General features: G+C 37.2%; 1 protein-coding gene across 1 annotated transcript; it reads left to right on the top strand.

Annotated features, from left to right (window-relative positions):
- Window positions 1-2,918: 2,918 nt before the first annotated feature.
- Window positions 2,919-5,762, top strand: LOC103704371 (ethylene-responsive transcription factor ERF110-like). Its single transcript, XM_008787627.4, has 2 exons — window positions 2,919-3,425; window positions 4,778-5,762. The coding sequence occupies exons 1-2, from the start codon at window positions 3,059-3,061 to the stop codon at window positions 5,491-5,493; spliced, it is 1,083 nt and encodes a 360-aa protein (XP_008785849.1). The 5' UTR covers window positions 2,919-3,058; the 3' UTR covers window positions 5,494-5,762.
- The last annotated feature ends 3,772 nt before the right edge of the window (window positions 5,763-9,534 follow it).

The following is a 9,534-nucleotide window of genomic DNA, read 5'->3' as shown; positions in this document are numbered from 1 at the left end:
AAAAGGCTACTCAATACTGCACCAGACTCCACTTGGCCTTCCTCACTTTCCTACCTCTTTTACCCCACAGTAAGTTTGTTTATTTGCTCAACTACTCTCTCTCTCTCTCTCTCTCTCTCTCTCACACACACACACACACACACACACACACACACATTGTAAAATGATTAGCTAATTTCAATGGTGTGATTTAGGCTTGATATGCAGGGGAAATCTTGGCTTTTATAGGAGCAGGCTGGAATGCTCGATGAATTTTGTGATTCATGCTCGCCGGATCTCCAGTAATATTATAAAAAATACAGGTCTCTGCAAAGTCGTAGCCCATCTACTAAGCATGAATTTTAGTGTAGAACATGTATTGCATTATGCGCTTAATGAAAATAAAATATTTTTATTGCATCTAGTAGACTAAATTGTACCCTATTTGGAAATGGAACAAACGTGCAACGCATGTCCTTCCATGATTAAAATTTGAAAATATAATGGAAGTCAGACAAAATAAGAGATCATTGCACTTAACTAGGAGAAAATACTAAGAGAATATCATGATTCATTGTCCTTCGTCTAGTGATATTTAAACTACCATCTACACCACTCTCAAAACTTCAAAAGCTAGCAGACATCTATGCTAAACTGGCTTGTGGGGGTAAGCATGAGTGAAGTTAGTTTATGACTTTCGCAAATAGGATTGTTCTAAGATACTAAACAAAGACTAATTTCATTTCCTTTCCCCTTTCCCCACATCTCGAACCGAGGTTTTGTATGGAAATCTTCATGTAAAATAGCATACCAACCAAAAGGGATGTGACTTGCATGTCATCTTGTTTGGTTAATCTCTTTATCATATTAGATACGAAAGAGCTCTCCATTCTCTAGCTTTATTCAACTACCCTAACCATGTGATTCATGCCACCATAGCAGTGCCATTTGCATCCTTTTGGAATCCACCTTAATTTTAAAACAGCCATTAGAAATTAAAGGATTGGCTTTTTTTATTTATTTTTGAAGCTTTATATTTTAAGTTTTAATTAATCTGTAGATAATCTGTGAGAATCCGTACGGACGTGTGTTTAGTTCCATTTCGATTATTCGCTGAGTAGATCTTGGGTACTTATACAGGATCAAGAAATCCAAATAATATCTTTCGGCTGGCCATTTTGGATGAGATCTTGAATTGTGACATAATCTGAAAAATATGATGATGCAAGCAATACTGTTATTTGTTTATTTTTTATTAATTTCAATAACAACTGGTACAACGGTATTATTCTATTATATCATATCAATGCGCGCGTACGCTCTTGCGTGTGTGTGTGTGTGTGTGTGGGTGGGAGAGAGAGAGAGAGAGCATTTGGTCTGATGACCGAGATTCAACCGCACGGGTTAAAAGCAAGCCGCCACCGAAGAACCAATGAGTAAACATAGAATAATTAGGCTTCTTATGAGGATTTTTCCCAAAAAATTCAAGATGGCGTAAACGTTGAGCAGTGACAATCTTCTCTATCTTAACAGAGTGAACAGCTTCTTTTTTTCTATGATGAGTAGCTGAATTCAAATCCACAGTCTTTATATGCAAGAATTTCATTGGATCTGCGAAATAATCCAAGAAATGGGAACTTTCTACGGTGGAAAATAGTATGTTAGGTGGGACCTGTGCAACAAAGAATAAATATGTCATTCATGCAGTTATTTTTATTCTTATGATGATGTAGACCGAGCTATTCACACATAAGGGAAAATGATTTCACATTAAAGAAAAAAAAAAGAGGCTAATGGAAATGTTTAATGCGTGTAAAGTTGGCAAAAGTTTCTAGAAACAATGTGAAAAGATATTTTTGCTTTTCCTGATGGCTAAATTAAGGATGCAACAGGTGTAACAGTGATAATTAATTGAGTAGGACTTCCACTACCACTAAATTAACAGGAATTTGGCTATTTTTGCTGCTAAAGAATTAGAGAAATTCAACAGGTTGGAAATTAAAAAATGTTGTTCGATTTTATTAGTGATGCTGACAATTTTTTTTAAATACAAAGATATGAAGAATGGTAATTAATTTTCTCAAATTGCATATGATCATCAAGTAGGCAAGTGTTCGTCAATTGTAATATAGATAACAAGAAGCATATTGCAAGTTGCATGGATATCTTATCGTTTGAACCCATATGTTAGCTTAGATATCATAAATATTTTATTTTTTTTGCATTATTTTTTAGAAGAAATATCTATTAATTTGAAGTCTTAGCTTTTATAACATTCCGATTAACAATATTACTTACAAGTAGTTATTAGCTTAGCTGGTTAGCACCTCTTGATATTTTTTTAGGTTCAGGGTTTATACTTTACTGGTGATATATTATAATTGTATTGTCCAAAAAAAAAGAGTAAAAAGAAAAAAAATATATATTTTAATTTGATGATATATTTCACATTAAATTTTAGAATAACTTGTTTATATGTATTTTGGTCAAGAGATGATGACAATAATGAATTGGTCACTTTGACAGTTGGATTCCCAACTTGGATTCCCCACTTGGGATCTCGGAAGCTGCGGTCTTCCCTCCAAGGAGGGGCCTGTCCTTTTCTCCAACAAGAAAAGCCCAATGGGCCGTTCCCCTTGTCGGCACCTAGACAAAGGAACTCAATCCAGATCGAAATTCTCCTCTCGTTGTCCAATGCCGACCTCATACAACTCTCTCTCTCTCTCTTTCTCCAACTCGATTGCCGACTTCCTCCTCTGTTTCATCTTTTGTCCGAGTCCTCGCGCGGTCAAATCTATGTGAACGGCATATTTCTCTCTCTCTCTCTCTCTCTCGATAATTACATTTAGGTGTCTCAAACAGTGGATAGAGTTAAATAAAAAAAAAAATATCCATGAGATCTTGAAAGAGAATGAGAAAGCCATGCACTCTTAATGGAGACGCTGTCATGGATGGCGGCTCTGCACGTTTGAATTGCCTTAAAGCAAATGCCTTTCTTTCTCTATAAACATTCCTTTCCCTTCCAAATATTCGAGGGGGTTGAACAGCGGTTTCTTTAAGCAGCAGGTCCAAGGCCTTTATGTGCTTCAAACTGGCAAACGCATCGGACGGTAGCTTCGCCCCGGCAAAGACCGATGAAGTCGAAGACGAAGGCGCGGCGGCCATGATGTCATCAGCAATGGCACAGGATGTGACGCTTTCGAGCGACCACCGGTCTCGGGAGATGTCGACCATGGTCTCGGCCTTGAGCCATGTCATCTCCCCGGAGGTGGTGCCGGCAGGTCATATGGGCGGCTCCGTTAGTTCGCCGCCTTCTTCTTCTCTGTCTTCGCAATCTTGGGGTGGTCAGAGAGATCGGGAGCTACCACCCGAGTTGTTGATGAGGTATTACCATGGTTATGATCAGTTTGGCAGCTACGATGGGGAGGCATTACCAAATGTTGCAGGTGTGCTGTATATATGTTTCCTTGTAGTTTTGATTGCTCTTTAGATTTTTCTATATTTTATGTGTTCCATATTTTCTTATTCATCAACAAAAAATATAGATAGATTTTATAGATGAAATGACTGCAGAGTTACAATTCTGAACTGAAGGGATTATTAACAAAAATAATCAACATCTTGTGCTGGTGTTCTTCTTTTATTTTTTTGAATGAACACAGGAAAATATTGATTATTTTTTCCCTTTGGATGGAAGATTTACATGTTTGGAGTTTCTGAGTATGAAGTAGAAATGATATTATAGCATAAAGATCATGCAAGAAGTATCAAATTGTCATCTTTTTCGTATTCTTTCATGTGAATCAAAAGCATTCGGCCTGTTAATAACTGATCTTATACTGGCAACTTCTATATCAGATTTTCTTTTTCAGTCTCTTCTATCTTGTATGGAGTGTCATGCCAAATTTATTTATTGCATGCCTTCAGTGTGACAAGGAAAACAAACTTAGCATAGAAAAGAGAGAGAGAGAGTGGATATAATGCTCTTTTCTCCACCCTCTGTCTTGCTTGAGTTTGATCCATGCATTATTAGTTCATTGCATGTTAACAAGATGACAAACAGCTAAGAAATACACATACTCACTGTCCCTCTTCTTTATGTCTCCCGGATTTAACAAAACATAACCTCCTAACATTTTCTTTTTCAGCTCTTCTGTCTTGCATGAGCCTACTGTCATTATCCATTGCATGTCTAACAAGGTGCCATATAAATAATCATGGGATGGTCTCCCTTTTTCTGTCTTTCTGTGCATCATTAACATACAGCAACAAGTTAGTTCCCAGATTTTCTTCTGTTTCTTTATGTTTCATCAAGTTTCATGGCAACATTGTTACTATTGCATGGTGATGGCAGGAGATAAAACTGCTTCCCCTCCCAACAAAACCAAAGAGATGATAGGATAGGATCAAACTCCACCCACTTATCCCTATTTGCTTTTCGTAGGAGCTATCTTCTATAACTTTGTCTTCACACGGGTATAAAACTGAAGTCATACATATCTTGAAACATTTGGTCCCCATGTTTTGCTCCACTGTTTTCATTTTATGCAACTTGGAAACCCCTATATCTGACCTCCATCCTATACAACACCATCCCCTGCGCCAACCAATCTCATATCTCTCTCTCTCTCTCTCGCAACATCCTTATCTTCTGAGCCAGCAAAGTGTTATTTATAATTTTACCTGAACTCACCACTTGCATGTATCCACCACCTTCTAGTATTCTCTCTCTCTCTCTCTCTCTCATCAACCAGATAATTCTGACTTCTGTTCTTTTCTATCGTTTGCAACTCTACAGCCACAGAACATAGCCCACAGAGCCTCCTAACCACTATCCAAGCCCCAGCCATGGAAGAGTCCTCCCCTTCCGGCTACCGAGAAGCAGAGAGGGAAGCTGCACCGAGGAGGCGATACAGGGGAGTCCGGCAGCGCCCATGGGGCAAGTGGGCTGCGGAGATCCGCGACCCCCACAAGGCAGCTCGTGTGTGGCTCGGCACCTTCGACACAGCCGAGGCCGCTGCCCGGGCCTACGACGAGGCCGCCCTCCGCTTCCGGGGCAGCCGAGCCAAGCTCAACTTCCCTGAGGATGTCCGCCTCTACTCGACACCTCCCCCTGCTCCTCTACCAATCTCGAATTCTCCAGCAACTCTAAGCTCTGATGCATCCAGGGACTACTTAGAGTACTCAAGGCTGTTACAGGGGGTTGGAGACTACCAAAGGCTTCCACCGACGAGCCTTTTGGATCAGTTTATGTACTCCAATTATTCTTCGGCAATGGATTCGACGCTGGCTGATGGTTCTTTAGCTACTCATTCCTTTCCAACCTCCTCTGCTTCTTCTTCCTCTGTTTTTGCTTCTTCTTCTTCTTCCTCTTCTATTTCTTCTCCTTCTTATCCTCTGTCCTATCCTTTGGAGGAGACAGCATCAGAGACTTGGGTTAGGGAAGATGGGTCAGTGTTTCAGAGGCCGTATTGGACTGATTCCAACCAGTTTCCGCCACCTTCTTCTGGGTAGAGTTGAAACTGGGGCATTTATCCTCTTCCTCTGTTCACTCTGTTCTATCTCACAGGCTGAAGGGGCTCCCTGTTGTACCTTTTCTTTCTTTCCTTTTCTTTTCCTTTTTTTTTAAAAAAAAAAGTTGTGTTTCCGCTTTCAAGTTATATTCTTTTCAGCAAAGGACAAAATTTAGGGAACCAGGATCCTCTGTTCTATAGCTTGTATGATGGCTCCTATGAGAATAATTCTATTAGAGATCGCTTTTGGAGAAAGCATTGTTTGTTTTATTGCATTTTGTCATTTTTTGTTACTCTATGAATTAAAATTAAAATAGTAAATGATACATAGATGCTTTAATATCCAATCTTACTTAGCAAGTTATAATAAGTAGATTAGCCAAACATGATATTACTTTACAATGCCCCACGACATGCTACCAAATATATCTGAAATGCTTGTTCACCAAAACTCTATATTCTCATTACAATCTTTCTCCTCCGGTGCATATATATTAATATTTTAGGAGATGAGAGAATAAATTTAGATCGGAGCTTGGTAGTAGCAATTTTAGGAATTTAATAGGTAACTGGTTGCAATTTTTTTTTTTAATACAACAGCGACTCATACCAAACATGCACAAGTGCATCCAGAAAGATCAGAAGAAGTTGACAGAGAAGAGAAAGAACGGACTTGACACTCTTCTAGAAGAATTCTTCTAAATAGTGTGCAGTATAGAAGGCAATCTAATCAGTAGCACTGTTCATCTTCTATTGCAGTCTTTTTTTAATTTTTTTCTCTTTTACGACCTCGTTCGTTGTTGAAGACCCATGCAGGTTGTTATGTGATTCCCCGAATCAAAGTTGGTATTGATCATGGGTGTTGATTTAAGGAGCTCTAGAAGGTGGTGGCAAGAAACAAGCAGGCAGCGGCACCCTTCTCCCCAAAGATCTCACTCTCTTTGCGCAAGGAGGTGAAGTCTCTTTCGACACTGCTATCATGGCAAAGGGGCGATCTTTAATGTTCTCACCGCCCACATGCAGCCCCTCGTGAAAAGGATGGGCCATGGAGCTGCATCACATCATGGTTAGCCTAGACCTTGTCTTCGTCAGTGACAAGAAGGGTAGGTGTTTACGCAACATCTAACCGACGACAGTAATTCAAACGTCGGTATACAAAGGTGCAAACCGATGCAACAAAGATATAAGCTAAGTGATTGTGATGTAAACCGAAAAAGATGAGAGTCATCGATCTAGGACAAATCTTTTGATAGAGCAAAAAGCTAAGAAGCAGTTAACCAGCAATTATCACTACTCAGTACATGCATAAGTGGTAGTGCTATCTAGAATGTGAAGGTAGTCGAAGGAGATAATTGCCATGCATAAGTGGTCCATACCTATCTTACAACCATTCAAAATAGAGACCTTGTGTTTGGTTGGGGTCATGAGAGGGAGGATGGATAGGGTTGGAAGGATGGATGGCCGCTATCCACCATTTGGTTCAAAAAGATTTATAACAGGATAGATGAAAATGAAAAATTGTCCATCCACTAGCCTACCCAATTTGTGTCTTTCCAAATTAAGAATATGCAAGGATGGATGGATGGAGGCATGTGAAGGTAGGGGTGAAAGTGTCCGTCTGGATTTGTTTTTGTATCTGAATCTATCCAGATATGGATGAAATTTTGAACATCCGACCAATAGTTTGTATTTGTATGCATATCCGTAAAAAAAAATAGATATGGATATGGATAGACAATTATCCAATCTGTATCTGAATATCTGATTCCATTTATAACTTTATTTAATTTTATATATCACTTATGAACTTTTAAGAAAAATAAATGACTATATTGAGATGCTATTAATTTGATTTATCATCCACTTAGGAATATCTTTGATTCTATGGTCATAAAGTTTAATTATGCAATTTTTATTTGTATTTATATTCACCACTTTAGCATCCAATTTGTATTCGTATCCATTTAAAATAAATATAAATATAAATTTTTGCGTCATCCCTATCTTTATCTGTAATTGTCAAACAAAATAATTATAGATTAGAATATACTAGTATCTGATCCGTATCCGATCTGATTTTAACCCTAATGTGATGGGTGAGTTTCTACATTGATAAAATTATTTTATTAATTTTTTTGATAAAATCCAAATACTTCTGGACTCTTTTTTTATGAAAAGGATAGTTTAGTAAAGATATCATACAAATATTATCTATCCTCTCTTTCATTTCTCCTATATCAAACATAAGAGGAAAATTATTCCAATCCATCCCTCCATGTTTCAACCAAAACAAATAAGAGGATGGATGGAAGACCTATCCATCTTCTCCCCTTATCCATCCTCCTGCTCGATTTAGATCAAGAAAATCATACTCAGAATATAACGGTAGCAGAGAGAAGAATCCAACCATGTATGATAATAGTGGACCATGTGGGCACGAACCAATAAAGATAAGTATCAAAAGTTAGGTAGTGATCTACTTATAAATATCAAATTGCAATACCGAAAAAGGATACTTCTGCTAATCGAACAACCAGATTGTTATCTTTATCTCTATCCTTAATTTATCATTCCTTTTATCCCTTTAAATTTTTTGCTCTTAGTTACCTAGTGTAGCTCTAGATTATCCTTAGCAGTAGTATAGACTCGTAGCTCTAGCTATACTCTATCTTCTTCTTTTCCAGATAAATAGTATTATAGTAGCGAAAGTCCTGCACCAGTGCCTACATTAATAGTTCTTGCCCTTATCTTTGACACCTGTCGATGCTTGTGCAATTATCCAAATCAGCCGCACGCTTGTTATCTCACTCATATCAATAGAAAATAGGGAGGACTATGGGGGTCTTCTCAAAGCCCTTTGCCCGCCTCGCCACGACGCATTGTTCCTGAAGTGGGCCCGACGCAGCATGGGAAGCAATGACCGTAAGACTTGGATAGAAAATTAAATAAAAAGGAAGAAGAACGAAGAAATAAGGCAAGGAATAAATAATGAAGGAAGAAGGAAGAAGGAAGAAGGAAGAAATAAGATAAGGAATTAATAATGAAAGAAAGAAATAAGACAAGGATTTGATTTGCTTACAACAAACCCCTGGCATCCTCATTATCCATTTTAGTCTCCCATTTGAAAATTAAGGTTTGACAGGAAGTATTGTTCAAAATCAAAGCTTTGCATCAAGTCACCCCTAATCAAAACACTGTATCATCCCATATAACCATGTATTTTAAAAAATTCGGTGCATAAGCTAGAAATCTTCAATAATATATATTATATATATATATATTGTATATAATATTTAGGTCTTCTAAGACCCTAGATTCTATTCCATTTTTATATCACTAAACTGAATTTGATGATGGGTGTAAAGTTTTTCGTTTACACCCATTGTGTATTTTAGCCATATCCACCTATTTTGTGTGCATATATGTATATGTTAAATGGCCATGGATTGAGGAAGCTGCTCCAACAATCCAATTATACAATAAAATTGACATTTGGAAGATGCTCTTCAATTTCCTAGCAAGTGGTTAATTAAATGAAAGTTGTATTACATATATCGTAGTAAAAATAGTTAATCAAAACTTTGAAAAATATTTTATTATTATTAGCTTTTAATGCTTACATGTGTTATCTATACCCATTTACCTACAAGATGAATGTTTGGAAGATTAGTATGTTTTTATAAACAGTAATAATATTTACACTACTTACTCCCCCACTAATCAACTAACAAAGTGTCTAAGGTTACATTATGCAGCGGTATGTTAAGTTAATACCAGACAAGGCTTCCATCTTGATCAAAATATCAAATTATATCAATATCTTGCACCTACTAATGTAATATATTTTCCATATTACCTTAGTTTATATAAACTAGCACGTTCCAAAATATACCAATACAATATCACGATTAGGATTTTTTTTTAATCTTTAGCTGACTACTTTAAATAAGTTTTAAAAGTAAAATGAAAAAAATCAATAACTTGAAATTATCAAATGTTATTTTGTTGTATCGATAAAGATTTTGATACCGGAACAAATTAA

Source organism: Phoenix dactylifera, unplaced genomic scaffold (assembly GCF_009389715.1).
Source record: "Phoenix dactylifera cultivar Barhee BC4 unplaced genomic scaffold, palm_55x_up_171113_PBpolish2nd_filt_p 000884F, whole genome shotgun sequence".
Classification (NCBI taxonomy): Eukaryota; Viridiplantae; Streptophyta; class Magnoliopsida; order Arecales; family Arecaceae; genus Phoenix; species Phoenix dactylifera.
Note: the sequence above shows the minus strand (reverse complement) of the source record. Positions and strands in the feature narration are given on the sequence as shown.